The 19,490-nt window shown below is 37.1% G+C and overlaps 1 protein-coding gene across 1 annotated transcript in view; it reads right to left on the minus strand.

Moving 5' to 3' along the window:
* Positions 1–19,490, minus strand: part of NBAS (NBAS subunit of NRZ tethering complex) — a 182,627-nt gene that overhangs the window by 12,495 nt on the left and 150,642 nt on the right. Inside the window, exons 49-50 of the mRNA XM_065681650.1 lie at positions 12,304–12,443; positions 5,722–5,866 (exon numbers count right to left, since the gene is read on the minus strand). Coding sequence (XP_065537722.1) covers positions 5,722–5,866; positions 12,304–12,443 — 285 coding nt within the window. The remainder of the gene's footprint in view (positions 1–5,721; positions 5,867–12,303; positions 12,444–19,490) is intronic.

Consider the following 19,490-nt stretch of genomic DNA (forward strand, 5'->3'; position numbering starts at 1 on the left):
CTACCTAGAAGGTTATATTCTACCACACTGAGCTCTGAGTCAATGAGGCAACGCTTATTTTCTTACCCAGACTTGTACCTTAAACCTTTTACTCTGTACTGCTACAGATTGTTGATGTTTTCGGTGAAGGATATGATATACGAGCAAGGAATAAGAAGATTAAATAAATACATTAAGCTTTGTCTGATCAGTCACATTCTATTATACTTCTGATAATTTCATACTGAAAATGAACGCAAAGGTAGGGATCCACCCTACATGCCTCCTTTTCTTGAAAATATGAATCCACAGCCATAAATGCAACTTATGTTCAGGAAAATAAATTGTAAGAGGCATATGATACATAACCTGAACAAACCCAGCAATTTTACCATGCTTGGTAACTTTTTCTGTCTGAAAGCCTCTCAAAAACTAACTGGAGGAGCAGTGCTATAAAAAATAAGCCATAACTATAAGAAGGCTCTCTAAAAGAACCTCAAATCATGTTTTGGGGTTGTAGCAGGAAGAAAAGGAAACAAAGAAAACTGTAAAATGTAACTAGGTAGTGTACATTTTTTAAGCAACAGGGCAGGGAAAGAAAAGATGCAGATGTTCTAGTGAGCTGCTTTAAACAAAGACAAAATAAATCTCTCAGCAAGCAAATGCAGTAATACAGATATTAACATTGCTATTTTCAAAGTAGTAACATTTAACTCAGATGATATGCCAGCATTTTTTTTCTTCTAAGATGCTTCACAATTACACTCTAGTACTGGTTATACACTGTGAAGGGACATGTTCTAACGCAATCTGCCTTGCTCATCATAGAGGCCTCCACATAAGAGAACGCATGCTTAGCTATCCAGTTCACTTACGCTGATTTTACAATAGAGGATTTTGAGGCCAAATGTCAATATATTTCAGGTAGATACCTGTAGATAACTTGAGTAACTTTGTGCCTTAGGATAACACGTCTAACAGACATATCCAGTCTTACCTACAAAACCATCTGAATACAGAGAATCCATTGTCTCTCTTGAAGAGGAAATACGCATTCCAGCAAGTAATTTTACTTACTGACAAAATATCATGTCTTATGCTAAAATTTGAAATGGTATAAGTTAAACTCAATTGTTTCTAGTTGTGTCTTTCTTTATAAACCAAGTGAGACTTTTATCAGCTTGGTTTTCATATAAAAATATCTTCAGAACATAATCAGTCACCTCTTGATCTCTGGTAACGCAGTAACACTGCACTCCTTCAGCCTTCCACTTTAAGGTATTTTCATCCGTGCACTAATTTTTGCAGGTTCTGTCTTTTGCCTCTGTATTTTTCAGTGTCCTCTTAAAATGCAGCCATACTAACAGGATGTTTTAATGCCAGCCTTGCTAGTGGTTTCTGGAGAAGGGTACTTCTTATCTTCACTTTTCTTCACCTTTCTTCACTAAATATCTCTTATAAAGTAAGAGTGCATTGCCTCTGTTTTCCTTATGACAGTAATATGAAAAAAAAAACCAACCCAGTAACAAAGAACCAAGAAAAGTGAAGTGCTGAATGCCTTTTTTGCTTTAATTCTTAGTAAAAGATGTTACGCAAATGAACAGCTGACAATAATAACAGGTGAGAGTTCAGCACTGGAAACTGAGCCTAGAATAAAAATACATGTTTCTGGGGCTGAAAAATCCACCCCCAAACACCTAAAGAAATAATAAATCAAGCTAAGAGAACATGAAAGGTTACCAAAGACTTAAAAGAGAAATACAGTTTTCCAAACACGGAAGAAAGCAGGCATATGAGGGGAGAAGATACTATGGACCTACCAGACACCCCCTGTTCATGAAAACCATTAAAACTTACAATGAAAAAACAAAAACACACAAAAGTATAGAAGTGTGTTCCCACAGGACCCTGCAACAGGTTCTGTAGTTAGGAATAAGGCCACCACTATGGCATATTTTGACATCAGCAAGACTGAAAATGTCATATGAAACACTCACTGTCCTTTTCACCAAGGAATGGGCAGTAGGATAGTGTGCTCCAAATTGAAAACCCTTGCAGTGGCCTTCATCCCTTTTTCCACAGAAAGAGACTGGACAACTTGCACAACACTGAAGACTATCCCAGTAGTATAAACACCTCCTCATTTCTCTGCCACAAATGACGGCACTGTTGCTGTGGACGGGGGGAGCACGCCAAAACGCACAGTGCTTCTCAGAGCAACACAAGGGGCCTTCTTTTCTGCAATAAGCACTCAAAAGCGTTTGAGTGCCTGCCTGCCTGCCTGCAGTGAGAGGCTGTGCTTAGAGGGAGTATGGTACTACCTGTGAAGGGGACAAAGGAAGTACTAACTAAAACTTCAGATTGCCATGATTTAGCTGAAACTTTCGTAAGACAACTTTTGCTTTGTATCTAATTATGCAGCTATTGCTGGTTCACTGTGACACAAGTGAGGCATATAAACTGCATTTCATAGGAGTCTTTTGGTTCCGGTATTATTGAGTATTTTCATGGATGGCTTGAAGGGCCGGTTAATGAGTACATACAGTACTGTGTCTGGAGTGGTTGAAAGCAGACAAAAGGGCAGCATTTAAATTCAAAATTATCTGAACAAAATTATCAGAGACACCTGTGAATGAAGAAAAACATACATCGTAAACTCACATATAAAAAGCAGGATCAGCTAGCTACAAAAATATGAAAAAGGAGACCAACTGGCTGCTCTATTATTCTAGATGTCATGGCTCCACACAGCTGCTCACTCATTTTCCCTACAGCAGAATGTGGAGAGAATTAGAAGGGTAAAAGTGAGAAAACTCATGGGTTGAGATAAGGACAGTTTAGTAGGTAAAACAGAAGCTGCACATGCAAGCAAAACAAAGCAAAACAAGGAATTCATTCACCACTTCCCATTGTCAAGCAGGTGTTCAGACATCTCCAGCAAAGCAGGGCTCCATCACACAGGACAGTTACTTGGGAAGACAAACACCATCACTCCAAATGTCCCCTCTTCCCCCAGCTTTATATTCTGAGCACACCACCATATGGTGTGGAATATTCCCTTGAGTCTGCTGGGGTCAGCTGTTCCAGTGCGTCTCTTCCCAATTCCCTGTGCACACCCAGCCTACTCACTGGTGGGGTTGTGTGAGGAGCAGAAAATTCCTTAACTCTGTGTAGGCATTGCTCAGCAATAAACTATCCTTGAATTATTAACACTGCTTAATCACAAATCCAGAACTACCTAGTAGCCTATACTAGCTACTATGAAGAAAATTACCCCAGCTGAAAACAGCACAATAGGAGATAAGCATCTTATGGCCACTAGGACCCCAGGGTGATTACAGATAAGAGACTCGATGCATTCTCCAATTTCAGTGTTTATGTTAACTGACACATGACCTAAAGGATGACGGAAAAAAAGGGAGATATTCCGGAGTCACACTTTGATAATCACTGGGGGGAGGATTTGCCCCTTTCTAAAGAGATTAATCAGGCAGGGCAGATGTCAGACAGTCTAAACGTGTGCCTTCCAAGCAAATAAAATAACGGTTATTTCAACTAAGAGGAATGGATAACCTATCCACTGAATAATGTACATAAAACCCAAAACAAACACACACACACAAAGATTAAAGCTATGCTCTCCAAAAGACTTTAAAAAAGGAACTTTGCTGTATAAAACTAGAATGACTAGCAGGAGGTGGAATAAAGGAACAGAGAAACCTTTTTGATTACATCTGAGAGAAGTTTTTCTAACTTTTCTAACTAGATCATCATGACTTGATGCTTTTTCCATCACAACCTTTGGACTTTGGAATGGCAAATGTTATTCATGGTGATAAATTGATCTCTCAGTTTTTAGAATTCCATCATTCTAGGTCTGTTTTCTTAATCAGTGTATTTATTGAAATGTGAAGCCATCTAAACAGGTTAATCATCAGTAATCAGATTTTCATCTTATTCAGCCATGCAATCTCAACTCTCTAATTTGTGCAATTAAGTACTATAGCTGTGCATACAAATAAGGTACTTATATTTATCAATGCCATTCCCCTCTTCCCAAGCAGATAAGTAAAGCAATACAGCCTATGTTTGCAGGTAACTATGCAATTATACCTTTTAGTGCAAATCTTTTTGCTGTACAGCATTCTAGTCATAAAAAAGGTATTTTACATTGGTAAAGCTATTTTATGCTTGAGGACCAAAATATCTTCACACTGTACCTGTATACTCCCACCTTCATAGAGGGCTCTTCCAATATCCTTTACCATTAAAAAATAAAAGCACCTCCAACCAACCAATACCAAAATTGTCTGCAAATAGGGACTTGTTATGGAGTTCAAGAAAAACTTTACCCAGTTAAGAGAAGTAATTAAATCACAACCTATTGCTGAGCAAAACTCTTGGTGAACTGACTGCTGTATGACACCGATCCCTTGGTGGAATTTGTCTTCCTAGATCACTGAGGTGTGGTAGAAAACTCTACTTTGAAAGAGTTTGACTACTCCTATGAATGACTAATGTTTATGAGCTATGATGTGCCATTCAACACCTTATAAAGAAAAGCTACTTGTAGTTATGGCAGGCCCAGTGACAGAGACCTCCCTTCCACCAAAAACTTCTGGTGGGATGAATATATTAATAAATATATTTATAATTCCATCTTACTGACTCCTTCTAGAATACTGTTTTACACAGTTTGAACTTGACTCATATCAGTCTGTTGGACTATTAAAAAAAACAAAAAACAACCAAAACACCCAAACCTGTCTTTTAAGCGGAATGTGTTGCTCCTATTCTGCTTCTAGTCTTAACATCAGCTGTTCTCTGTATCAGACTGTGATTACATGAAGATGATTATAAAGGATTAATCAGTCTACTAAAAATATGCACGACTACTCTGAAGTTTTGTGAAGTTTATTAAGCATTTCTCCAATCTGTCTTCATTAATATACAATGCTTACATACAAAACACTTCAGTAATTTTGTACTTAAGAGATGCTTGCATTTAAGTATGCACACATAGTTAAGGAAGTCAGAACACTGTAATTATTACAAAGCAATTACTGGTATATTAATCTGCTTTCCATCACCAAAAGAGTTTTCAAGGAGTTTTCACTGTATTTACATATTTATTAGTGAGAAAATTACAGATTATTTAATGAATAGCTTTTACCATACCAACTTCAATGACAACAAACTATTCAAGCTTTTGTACAAGTACGTCAAAGAATAATTTATGCTGGAACGGACTTCTATAGGTCAGCTAGCCCAACTAGCCTGCACTCAAAACAAATCCAACAAGATCAAATTGCCCATGACATGATCCAGTCAAGCTCTGAATACCTCCAAGGACAGAGACTCCATGTCTCTTTTAGGCATCCACCTATTCTAATGTTTCATCCCTTTAATGCTGAAAAAGGTTTCTGACATATGCAATGAGTTTTTGATGATGTAACTTGCCTCTATTGCCTTTTGTCCTATCACTAAGCATCTCTGAGATGAGGCTGTCTCCTTCTACATGCTTTCTCATCTGCATGTTTAAAGACAGAAATACAATCTCCCTCAGACATCTCTTCTTAAGACAGAATAAACCCAATTCTCTTAGCCTCTCTGCATTTATTGTGCTCCAGCCCTCTAATCATCTTGTTAGCTCTCAGACTTGATCCAGTATGGCAACATCTTTCTTACAGTTGGGCCCCTGAAACAGGACTCATATCCGTGATACCCATCGTTAAAACCTACCTTGGCAGGAAGCATGTGCTTTGTTTCATACAAAGAACGGCAAATTTTCAAAATTTCATTTCCTGTGTTCTCCTTTTCCTCTGGTGGGCACCTCTGTAGCATAAGAGTCCCCAGTTTCACCCAGGGATTATCATCTGTACACAATCTGCCCAGAAAAAAAACAACAGAGATGTATATAGCATATAAATATACTTGCATACCCCCACCATTTTTGATAGATGGGGTGTTTTTTTGTGTGAGAATTAAAGTATAATAAAGAGAGGAAAGAGTTTTGAGACAAGTTACTATCCTGATACCTACATTCTTTCAATGGAACAAAGAAGTTTAAAGTATTTTGAAATTATGATGTGCAGTTACAATCCCTGAGGAAACACACATCAGACGGACTGATCAATTTGGAATAGCACAAGAACAGCTTCTCCTGGCTTCATACCAGCTGATTTCCCGAGCAGAATGGAGGGAGGGGTGTCAGGAATCCAGCATTCCTAATTTTGTTTCCTTTGATCACATTCTAACAGCATCTGCCTCTCAAACACCTGTCTCTTGGTTCTAAGTAGAGAAAGTACTTCCAAGATTCACGTTTTAATTTCCAGGTCCAACAAGTGCAAAAAAAATAAACTTTTTTTTAATAGCACATCCAAACAGGGTAGAAGAGCAAAGAAAATACATGCATCGGTACTTCTCTATTGGTAGATATGGATGCAGATACATTTGTTTTATATGTTTTAAATGTTCTTTTCATTCCATACAGAACTTCATGTCATGTCATTACACAGTCAGACAGATGGGAAATAGTAGATACAAGTAAATTTTATCACACATTGATGGAAAAGGCAACATTTGGCATACAGCTGCTATTTGATAGATCATGGAAATGCTTGGCTACTTTTGTCAGAATCACAGAATGGTTCCGGTTGGAAGGTAACTTTAAAGATAATTTACTTCCAACCACCCTTCCATGAGCAGGCACACCTTCCACTAGACTAAGTTGCTTAAACCCCCATCCAAACTGGCCTTGATAGTACTTGATACTTGCGAGGGCTGAATGTACTGACAGGAATGGGTATCAGGCCAGAGCTTTTAAATGATATCATGAAGTTTAACACTCAAACACATCCACACTGTCATTTTCCCAATGTAAATTAAGTTAATGCATTTCAATTCCCATCTGCAATGGGTTAAAATCATGCCCAGTCACAGCTTAGATCATGATTATATTAAGCCACAGTAACACAACCACTATGTTCATCTGTGCATAAACAGAAAGGCACAAAAGTGGTTTAAAAATCATCCCATCAATCTGTTTGGCTATTAATCAGCATCAGGAAACATTTTAGCTTGAAGGGAAAAAAAATAGGGGAAAAAAAACCACAGAAGTCTGAATTTGGCAGGCTGGTCTTACAATTTAGTGTAAATTAAGGTGCTCATCCAGAACATGTGGGAAGGAGCAGTAAAGTGCCGTCAAAGTGCTGCTTTTCAAAGGTATTATTTAGCAGCAGATGTTGAAAGTAGCACATTAATATCACTGTAAATGGGAGTCCACTAAGAGTCTGTTGGACTGACATATACAAAGGAATAGGTCTGACAACTCTGGAAAAGACATCCACCAGTATCTGCTATTACATATATAAAAGCACTTTCCTGCTCATCTTCCACTTTCAAAAGTACATATTGTAAACAAATAAAACCAGCTCCATGTGAAGCTGACATTATATCCTAACATGAAAACCAGACAGAGATGCTAGAGTGGGGGCAACTCTGAATGCAAATGAAATAGAAGTCACTGCCTTTAGTCCTTCTGACAACTTAATTGAGCCTTTCCATCAGTCACAGCTACTGAGCACAGAGCTGCCAGAAGTCTGGCTGGTAACAGCAGAGCTCCTCCTCTCCTTCCAACCTGATGGGCTGAACCCAAAGATGTCAGCTTATTCAACAAGCTGAACATGATGCACTTAATCTGTGAACCTCCAGTAAAGTTAGGAGAAGAAAACAAAAACCCTGCAACTCCATCTCTGCCACTGGTTAAATTGATAGCTCTTGCTATGTGATCCATCTCTTGCTTAGAGGCACAGAAAGTCATAATGAATTTCCATTTTTATAGCTGCTGCCTCCAGAGTACATTAAGAAAACCTATAAGAATTTCCCATTAGAAAAAGAAAACAAAAATCACACTACAAAGCACGTAAGTTAGAAATAACCAGAAAGATGTAAGGCCACCAAGGCTTGCCATGTGCAGGTTTGTTTATTTAAGTATCAGATGTATAATTTACATATATAAAGCTTTTGCTTTTATCAACGCAATTCCTTATATCAAATACTTGTATTATGTATTAACAAATATTGGTTTCCTGGTATCTCTAAACAAAACCAAGATCAGTTATCAAAAATATGACACCTACAGGTAGAATTCAGTTTTCCTCTCTCCCGAATTTTAACATAGTTCAACTACAGCTAAAAGAATATAAAGAAGTTATTTCTTAACACAAAAAAACCCAATTATTTCAAAACCTCAGCATGAACGTGTTATTTTTTTTTTTTGCCAGAACCAAAAGAGGTGAATTTTGGATGAAGTTAAAGAAGAAAACTTATAACTACTAAATCCCTAAAAGCTGTTCTTTTGGAGTTCCAAAACACCTTAACAATGTCTAAAATAAATTAAAAAAATGTCTTTTGAAAGTAGGCAGCAAGTTCCAAAGGACTTGAAGAGCTTCAGGTACTGTCAATAATTTTTTTAGTAAACATCTTTATGAAATGCTTAAAATGACATCTGAATATGAGACACCCAGGTGGATAAGCACACATGCATAACAAGGGGGTGAAAAGAAAATTTTTTAATGTATACGGTTTTGAGTGCTGACTGAAACTACCAAGGTACCTCACTGTTTCCTCACAGTCAACATGGCATATTATGATATGAAGAGAATCATATTTGCAATAACGAGCATTACTGTATCTGGGGTTTTAAAATACAAGAACTCAGAAAAACCCATTAAAAACCATAGACAGTAACAGAGAGATTACAGTTCTTTCACTTCTCCTTCCTTTTGAGCCCTTATAGAACACAAATTGTATTTTTTGGCTTTATATTCAGCTATAAGTATTAGATAATTACTATGAAGTTAAAAACCAAACAGTATTCAGATGACTCACGAGTTAAACTCCCCAGTTCCTGCATGTATCATTACATTGGCAGTAAACGATCAGTTAGCAACAATGACCCTTTTTTGAAGCAAAGGAGGAGAAATAAGTCAAGATTACACAAAACTGTTAATACATATGGATAAACAATTGGCTTAACTGCTCACAGTTTTCCTCTTTGCTTAAGAATTTCTTAATACAACCTGCTTTGAAATGAGCTTGTTGAAAACCTCAGTAGCAAAGAGTTCCTGCTCCTTCCTCCAACCCAGCCATACAGATGGGTTTTTCAGAAACACTATTTTAGGAAGCATACACACACACACACACACACACACGTATATGTGTATATGCTCAATATATGTATATGTTCAATATGCTAAGCATAATTGAACACTATTAACATGGAAGTATGCAACAGAGGCAGAAGAGGGAGGAATGAGGAATGCAAGCAGAATTAAAACTCCAGAGTAGAGCACACCTGCAGCAGCCTTCACAAAGATGCAGACATGGGCATACGACAGTGACTGTCAATGACAAGAAGAGGAGAGAAGGTTCAGATAAAGAGGGTGGAAAGCACCAAAGAATTTGATTGTTGCTGGACCTCCTACTTACAGCACAGCCTCTGCTTTCTGGCTGCCATGAATAATTCCAGGATTTACAAGGCAAAATAATTCAAATTAATAAAATTAAAAAATCCTTAAAAAGAAATTTAAACTATTCCCAGCACACTGTAACAAGAGGCAGCTGAAAAAAATACAACTACTTCACAACAGTTAATGAAATTAATCCTGTCTCATATCAGTGAATAGTAAAGAGAGCTTTTTAAAACCAATCATACTTGAGGCGTGATTGAGGGTGGAATGAGGGCAGAACTTAATTTCAGGAGCACTATTAGCTGTTAAGACAGTGTTTTGAGTTCACTCAAATTCATTTTAATGACAGCACACCGATTATAAAAGCCAAAATTCCTTTTGAGAATATTCTGTACACCAAATGTATTATTTCTGTAGACAAAAATAATAAATATACATTTTTTAGTTTTATATAAACTGTGGAATGGCACGGCTTAGATCTAAATGTTGGTTAACTCCTTATAGCAAGTACTTAATGTTTGTCTCTTAAAACATGTTAAAAAACAGAGCAAAAACCAAAGCACCCAAAATATAACCCCTGGAACTCCAAAACACAGTTGACTGAGAGAATACAATTAGAATGGAGGAAAAGATAATTTACAAAAAGGACACTATTGTCTACGATTAAAATATCACTTTTTTTAAAGCACTAGAAATGAACTTGAAAGGAGGCTCAGTCCACAGTAAGTATTCCTGTAAAGTACTTAATCAGTCTTCTTAGTATTGTTAATAACAGAAAGCAATGGGAATATTTACAAAGAAAGACCCCAGGGAGTGAAAAATGCCGCCTTTGATATATTTTTCTATTGGGACAACTCCTAGTAGGGAAGGGGAAAACTGAACCACTGTTGACTTACTCGTTAAATAAATAAATACTAAAGGAAAGGAGAAAGGCAACATACCCACTGAGAAAAGAGAAAAATGGAGGGAAGGTGGCAGAAGGAGAACTATGCCTCTGTCATTTCTTTCAAGAAGCAGCTTCAATTTTCTTCTCTAAAACACTGCTAAGGTAGGGCAAGAGAATGGACTAATATTTTTCTCCACCCATCAACCTAGCAGAGAGAACTGAAGAATGAAACAACAGTGCTAACCGCACCCTGTGCCCACCACCCTTAAAAAAAATAATAAAAGGGCAAAAAATTATTAAAACAAAAGAAATATTTTCTATACTCTGAACATCTGCTCCACTACTCAAATCTATTTTAATTTTTTGGCCATCCAGAGTTTCAGGCAAAGTCAACAAAATCTGGAATATCTGAACTACTTTATTTCCTTGGAGATAATGACTATGAATTTAGCACTGAACTCTAGAAAACTAGTCGGGAAACTGCACTGGAGAACCCATTTGAGAATCACAACAGTCAGAGGTTGTTCTTCATGCAACCAGTATAGGTGACTATTACTGGTGAAAGCAAAGGAGACAATTTTCTCCTAAAGGCTTTGCAAAACCTCCTGGGAAAGCCAAAGGAGTGAAGAGAAGCATTGAATTTTTAGTAATAACAGAAATTATTAAATAAATAATAAATCTCATCACAGGATGAAACCTGCAGTTTGTTCAAGACATGGATGGTCAGTCTCACCTCAGTGCCTAAGAAGATGAAAGAAATCCTCCTGAAAGCACTTCCAAGCAAAGGAAGGACAGGGAGAAGACTAAATAGTCAGCATGAACTTAAAAGGGGGAAATTGTGCCTCACCAACCTGACACCTTTTTATGATGAAATGACTGGCTTGGCAGATGATGGCTGATATTACATACCTTGAATTCATTCAGCAATGCTTTTGACACTTTCTCTCAGAATATCCTCACTGACAAACTGATGAGGCATGGGCTACGTAAGTGGTCAGTGAGACAGATTCACTGTCAGTGAATCGGCTGAACTGCCAAGTCCAAATGGTTGTGATCAGTGGCACAAAGTACAGTTGGAGACTAGCGGCCACTGTCTCTAGGCTAGCTAACCATCACATAAAACACAGCATGCTGTACTCACTAGTCAAAAATTTATTAGTATTATTGCTCTCCTTGAAAGATACTTGACATTTGCCTCATAATGTAAGATTATATAAACCTTGTATCTTAGAAGTGATCATCATTTATAGAATAGACCTTTAAATGTTCAGCAGGTCACAGACAAAAACCAAATAATTGGTAAAAAAATGTCATCAAGATGTTCCAATTTAACACTTTCAATAAATACCCATTCTGATGGGAGCAATGCTGATTCTTTTTAGTAATAGCTTTAATTTTAAATTTTAAATTGTTGGGCTATGATATATGTGTCCTAGTACATACTATTGACTTTTGGATACTTTATTCAGAGGCAGAAAAAATAGGTAGTGGATCTAGAACAGAGAAGCACCATTGCTTGGTACCATTACCCTTATAGACCTCCTGCAGACTATCTGCCACAGCCAAGTGAACATTAACTTCCAAAGGTTTTTCTCTAAAGTTTAACTCTGAACGGAAAAAAAACCCAGAACTTTCTATTTCTTTTTATGGATTTTGTACATGCTGCCAAAAATAAGAGCGAAATACGTAACTCAGATTTAAGTACCTACAAAGATCTCCTGTGCAACAGCTCCAGCAAAAAATTGGTTTTCTGCCTCCTCCATGATATATACTGCATATGTATACAGTTTTCACACAAAAATGATTGATTCAATTCTGCTTCAAATAAACCATTTATTTTTCCCAGTATGACCCTTTCTAAAGGTTATACTCCTCTCAGACATGACTAAATTCATTGACTGAAAACTACGTGATATTATCAAGCAAAAAGACTTTGAACTTCTGATCGTTTGAAGAAATGCTCACCTATTGCTCATGTCCATTGGTGGCCAAGCTTGAAGTAGTAAAACCAAGTGCTGAAACTCAGATGGGCTGTGACTAGATTCCAGAAGTCCCAGGAAGAGATCGTATCTTTTTTCTTCATTTTCAATATCTGCTATCTCCACCTGGGGAAAACAAAAGAAAAACAAGTTTGTTTTTTCTTTTTTAAGAAATCAATGCCTTAAAAGAAATGAACAAAAAATCTGTGAAGGACATCACTGCTGTAAACAATGTACACTGTGTAATTTTCCTGGAAACCCATTTTCCCACCTCTCATTTTCCATTACATGTATCTCTCTTCTTCAAACATCAGAAATTCCTTAAATTTAATTTTCAGGATACATAGACATGCATGCATACACACACATATTTTTAAAGGATGGGTATGTCTAGTGCTTCTCTAACATATATTACTCTCACTTACCTATGAGGATTCAGTGGTTTTACCTGAAATTCTAACCTTTTCTCCCATAGGAAGGAGCCCTGAAAGAGGATTCTAGATTAAATTTACCCAGCAAAGAACATACGCTAACAAGTACTGTAATATTTCTCTGTATAGGTGTTTGAACCTAAGAAAAACAAAATCCTACACCCCATCAGCCAGCACCAGACCACTTTATCTCAGGAAAAGTGTCCATCTGAATTCAAAATATGCAGCTTCTGCCAGAACTTGAATTCAAGGTTCTTTTACAGATAGTTACTGCTTGCAGTTTTGCAGGGTAAAAAACTGAAAGGTAAAAGGTCGAACTGTTGGAGGAAGATTGCAGTACATGAGAACCAACTTGCTACTAAATGAGAAGCAGCTTCTGTTTAAAAGTTTGGCTATCACAATAGGAGGGCTTTCACAAATGGAATACCTATTCACTGTCTACCTGACATGAAAAAAGTTCTTGGAGTTTAAAAATAATTTGTTACAATAACCAGGTAGCTTCCTCTGTGTCATTAACACATGCTAATATTGGATTTTAATTCCAAAGTTTGAGAAGTTCCAGGATATCAAACACTTCAGCTTCATCTTATAGTTCTGTTGAAGATACACAGCATTAACTGCTAACTTTTCTTTTTCAGTCCAAGTAGTTCTAAGACAATAAACAGCAACAAAATTTTTCATAGTCCTACAGATACCCTAAAGGATTAAAGATCACATTCCCATCTTTTCAAAGAGACTCTGAGACATCAAGGGCAAATTTTTCAAAAGAGGCTAGAAAACAAAGATTATTGATGCATTTATCGAGTTGCCTAAGTAACTTACAACTTTAGAATATTTAGTGCTGAAAAACAGTTTGCTTCTGTCTGAAGGGTACTTCTGAAAGTACCATATACCAAAACATTTCAGATAAAGAGATCTTTCTGAGATCTGTCCATTTAAACTATTTTTCTCTACTACAGATGTCATATAGCAGACATCAGTTACCCACTTGTAATATCTGTGAATTCCATCTATACTTGTTAATATAAAATATTATGATCTTCAGTATTTAAATCCCAAGGCTGAAAAGAGAAGGGATAAGAACAGGAAGGGGTAAAAGGGACATAAGACAGCCTAAGGGTCAAAAATATTTAGCAATTTAGCAAGTTATGTACCATCTAGACAACAAAAGCTCTCATACTGCTTCATCAAACTCCTTTTTTAAAAAAATAGCTCTTTAAGCATTTAAACCAAGTAGGTAGCATTCTGGATGATCCACTGAGTACATTTTAGTATATCTGCACAAACAGCATGTTATTTCAAAACATAGACTAAATGTTAAGATCTCTCTAATGATAACCGCAAAACCAGCAAGAAATGGCACAAACAATATTAACAGATGAGAAAAACTGTCACAGAAATTGAGCCATTACTAGCAGAGAACAAATCATTCTTTACAGATGTCTGAATTACTTTCTGGAAAATGTCTGTAAAGAGGTATTATTAGGCAGAATGCCAGTAATTTTTTATGAGGTTAATTAACCTAACATTATAATGTTGTGTTTTGGACAGCTGGATCCTTGCAACATGACTGCTGATAACAAAACACACATTAATATGATTGAATTAAATCAGAAGAATTAACATATTCTCAAACATGGTGCACATTTCTGCAATATGTCTTTCTACAAAGGCGTTTTTTTTAAGTCGCCTACATTTCCCACTAAGAGTAATAAAAATAAAGTGAATTTTCTACAGTGTTATTTATAGTTTTAAAGAAAACTATTGAAAAATCACTTTTTATATGGCATTTTAAATGTATGTCACTTCCATTTACCGTGAAACGGATGAAATGAGAAAGTAGCAATGTAGCGTATAAGCATGCATAGCTTTAAGAGTACATGTGATGATCTAAAATTGCAGCACTAAGGATAGAGGAAATGGAAGGTTAATGAAAGAGCAACAGATGGAAAATATCTAAGTACTGAAGGGTAGCTGACAAGTATGATTACTTAAAAAAAAAGTACTAGTCTTATCCTATCTTAAACTCCTCACCACTCCACCTTTCAGGCCCCCTTTTTTTCCTTCTTCAATGTATCTTATGCTCCTGCTTCATGTCAGTCATCCCTATACTCCACACACATCTGCATTTCAAGTATGTTTTAAGCATTATGTGACTCCTGTGACAACGTGTTTTTTTTAAATAACTTTTTTATCCCCTCTCAAAGAAAAGCTGGGATTCAGACATAAACCCATGCTTTAGAGTCAACTGTAACAGGAGTTGAAAACATCATCAAATACAGTGATCCTGTAAAGACCACGTCCACACTTCACACTGCACTGCAAGTAGTCCCTTTAGTTTTAGTAAGCACAATGTCTAAAATTGTGCCTTTACAAATTGAGATGACTAAAATCTATGCACAATTTGTCCACTAGCATCACTAGAAAAATCCTAAAGCACAGATCAACATTGTGTACCTGAAACACAAACAAGAATAAAACATTTACAAACTTCATTTCAAGATATAGTTATTCCTATAAAAACAATAAGAGTCCTTTTTAAGTATCAGTAGATATTATCTGCTATGAAGTAATCACAGAATCATAGAATAGAATAGTTAGGGTTGGAAAGGACCTTAAGATCATCTAGTTCCAACCCCTTTGCCATGGGCAGGGACACCTCACATTAAAATGTGTCACCCAAGGCTCTGTCCAACCTGGCTTTGAACACTGCTAGGGATGGAGCATTTATCACTTCTTTGGGCAACCTGTTCCAGTTTAACAAGACACTTAAATAGTTTCTGCACTATTTTATAGCATGTCAAGATAATTTGACCTGTCTCTAATTCTTTCCTGATAATTCTTCAGAAACTGAAGTTATAATCAAACCACAATAAAAAAAAAAAAAAAAAAAGGATAGTTCCTTGCTACAAGAAAGCAATACCTTGAAGCAGCACACTGGAATGATTTTTGTTGTTGTTGTTGTTGTTGTGGGGTTGGTTTATTTATTTATTTATATATACTATTGTCGTGGTTTAAACCCAGTCAGCCATAAATCAGCCACTCAGTCTCTCTCTCAGTCCACACCCTCCACCCCCCTACTCCCCTTTTTCCCCCGCTCCCGGACGGGAAGGAGAATCAAAAGAATGCAACTCCCAGAAGTTGAGATAAGAACAGTTTAGTAACTAAGGTATAACACAAATCACTACTGCTACCACTAATAATAAATGATAAAGGAAATAACAAGGGAAGAGAATACAACACCTCACCACCTGCCGACTGATAATACCCAGCCTGACTGAACACCGACTGATACCTCGTCCAACCCCACAGTCAACTAGCCCTTCTGGGTAACTCTCAGTTACATCCTGCGCATGATGTGCTGTGGTATGGAATACTTCTTTGGTCAGTTTGGGTCAGGTGTCCTGTCTCTGATTCCTCCTGGCTTCCCCTCCTCCCTGGCAGAGCATGAGGCTCACAAAGTCCTTGGTCAGACTAAAACATTTGAGCAGTAACTAAAAACATCAGTGTTATCAGCCCTGTTCCCAGGCTGAAAGTCAAAACCACAGCACTGCACCAGCTACTAAGGAGAAAAAATGACTGCTACTACTGAACCCAGGACAACTATACATATAAAAATACCCATAAACAGGGAGCATAAGTTTTCCCTTGTATTGTCTTCTCTTTGTGAGCCTGAGCGAGAGCATGGTGAAGAAGCAGCTACCTCTCATAGCAGAAACAAAGCATGTTCTGTGTTAAAAGGTAGAAATTTCATCCTAACAGAGGTGAAAGCTATCCGAGATGAAGCTGCTGAGGCTAGTGAAGCCTCCTGTTTTGTTGTAATAAAAAAAAAAAAGCAAAAAGCTTAAAAATTCCAATTTTAATTGAACACTCCTTGTAGACTCTGGATGATGGCTCAATGTTGCAATGAGAAAGGCACTGCATTTCTACCAGTATGATCATCTTTAAAACCATGGAAATAGGACAGTAGAACCCAGCACCCCCTCCCTTCTTTTTACCCTTTTTTTATTATTATTATTTAAACAAAACCCAGAAAAATCCCTCTAAACCACTCAAAGGTTTACCATGCAAAGATAACAATGAACTGTTCAGAGCCCCTATAGCACAACTGCCTGTAAAGAAGAATCCATCACTGAACAGAATAATAAGGCCCACAGCACAGCAGTAAGGAGTACACTTGAACTTCACATGATTCCAAAGGAATGTGAAAAAAGGAAGGAAGGGGAAAAAAAAAATGCAAGGAAAAGGAAAGCAAAGAGTTTCAGTTTTAGCAACAGATTTGCTCAATTCTGTCTTGCTTTTCCCTAGTTTCATGCCTTGTCTTTTGGCAGTGGAATACAGCTGGCTTCACATTTTTCATTAAAATAAAAGGCTGCGCAAATATTTACCACAGGGGGAAAGGCAATTAGGGGAATTAATTTGAGAAATGATGCTCATGATAGATTATAAAACGAAATACAAATTAAATAATACCAAACCTTATGTTAAACTGTTTAAATCCACAAATTCATTATCCAGGGACTACATATGTTTAAAATCAAGAATATGCAAACACCTGCATATGCTATTGTTCCTTAAAAAAAAATAAAAGAAACTCACAAAGCAAAATACAGGCTACACAAACAGCACTGACTGTTGCTCAAAACTGCATTAGATACTACTAGCTGTCAGAACCAGTGCAAACTTAATTTCATGTTCTTCTCCTGAGCACTTTTACATCATTTCCCAGTTTCTCCTGTTACTAGGTAGCAGTAGTAAGGATGGCCCATAGAGGAGTTCTAACTCATCTCACATTACCTCTGCTTAACAAAGAGAAAAATCAGTCTGCCTGTCTTAAATATTGTCCAGAAGAGAAAATTAACTACATTTCTGAATGAGAATGCAGACTGCAGCTACAACCTGCAGCAGCTACGACATGCCAGAAGACAAATGTCAGATTTTATTTTTATCTGAGATATATTATTCTGGGTGCCTTTGAGCATGGCCACACAATATACTTCATTGAATTAGCTATTTTTCATCACATAGTTATGTTCAGCTTACCAGTAGCACGGACTTAACACAGCATATGATCCATCACAAATCTTACAGGGACAGTCCTGAACTGCTGTAACTCACAAATCTTAAGAAAACTAAAACACTAGATAAAAAAAAAAATATTGCTGCAGTCCAGTTATTTATCAAACAATTGTTCAAAATATCTCAGTTCTGATATCATTTTGCTAGTAGGAAGTTACATCAGACAAAATCCCCACAAGCTATATAAAATATATTTCTATACAAAATGTGAAGTATATGGCATGGGTGCTTCTACTGCTAAAGTACAAATAAAAAGATCAGTCTGGCAGTTGATTGAGATGCTCAAACACTGCTTCCAGCTCTGGGGCCTCCAACAGAAGGACATGGATCCGGGAGAGCAAGTCCAGAGTAGGCCACAAAGATATCAGGTGGCTGGAGCACCTCTCCTGTGAAGACAGGCTGAGACAGTTGGGCTTGTTCAGCCTGGGGAAGAGAAGGCTCCAGGAAGACTTTATAGCAGCTTTCCAGTACCTAAAGGAACCAGCAAGAAATCTGGAGAGGGACTTTTTACACAAGCATGTAGTGACAGGACAAGAAAGAATGGCTTTAAGGTGGAAAAGGGTATATTTAGATTAGATATTAGGGAGAAAATTTTTCCTCTGAGGGTGTTGAGACATTGGAACAGGTTGTTCAGAGAAGCTGTGAATGCCCCATGCCTTGAAGTGTTCCAGAACAGACTGGATGGAGCTTTGAGCAACCTGGTCTAGTGGAAGGTGTCCCTGCCCATGACAGGGGATTGGAACTGGATGATCTTTAAGGTCCCTTCCAACCTTAACCATTTTATGATTCTATGACTGTATTCTTCAACAGTACACTATCGGAGCACAAACACACTCTTTATCTGACTTGAGCCATCCTGAGGAAACTTGGAAGGCATTTTCTTTATATCCACTGCTGAAATAAAAACTTAATGCACTTACAATCCCTCCTCAAATAAAATGCCAACTGTTATGCATGATGATAAAATCTTATGAAGATTTATGGAGTTATTTTCCATCAATGATTAGACCCTATTAGGTACCCAAAATGTTGAAACTGCTCAACATGCTTTATCCACTTTCAGTGCACAAAGTTTTGACTCATCCTTTTGTTGCATAATTTGTTATTGCTTTATAGATATGCATCACATGACATACATGAAGGGAGTTCAGATATAAAGGGTTCCCTCAAAAGTTTGTTCTGTAGCTTTTAGAAACACAGTACTTTACAAAAACTGTAAGATAATACACTCGAAGAATGAGAAGGTTAAATAAAGCTGTGGACATCATACATGATTCATAAAGAAAAACTTTGGCATGTCAGTCTGCAGGATCAGTTGTTTAGTTCAGCACGTTATCTCTGTCTTGAAACCGCAGTAAGCTTATAATCAGTATTTACAGCAACAGTGGTATATTGATGTATCTAAATTGTGTCCCTAAGGCACAGATACCCAGTATATAATGTTCTCCTGATCCTAAAGACAGAGACATCTGATAGAGTTGTAAATGCTTTATTGCTGAAGATCTATAATTTGAGAATCTGGTGCTGACTGACTAGCTGATAACCTAGAGAGAGTTTTGTTGAACAGGACTGAAATGATAATAAAAAGATCTGTCCATTCTAATCCAAACCTCTCCTTCCACCCTGAGACAGAATACAGAACACTGTCTATTAACACACAAGA

The sequence above is a fragment of the Lathamus discolor genome, chromosome 5 (assembly GCF_037157495.1).
Source record: "Lathamus discolor isolate bLatDis1 chromosome 5, bLatDis1.hap1, whole genome shotgun sequence".
Taxonomy (NCBI): Eukaryota; Metazoa; Chordata; class Aves; order Psittaciformes; family Psittacidae; genus Lathamus; species Lathamus discolor.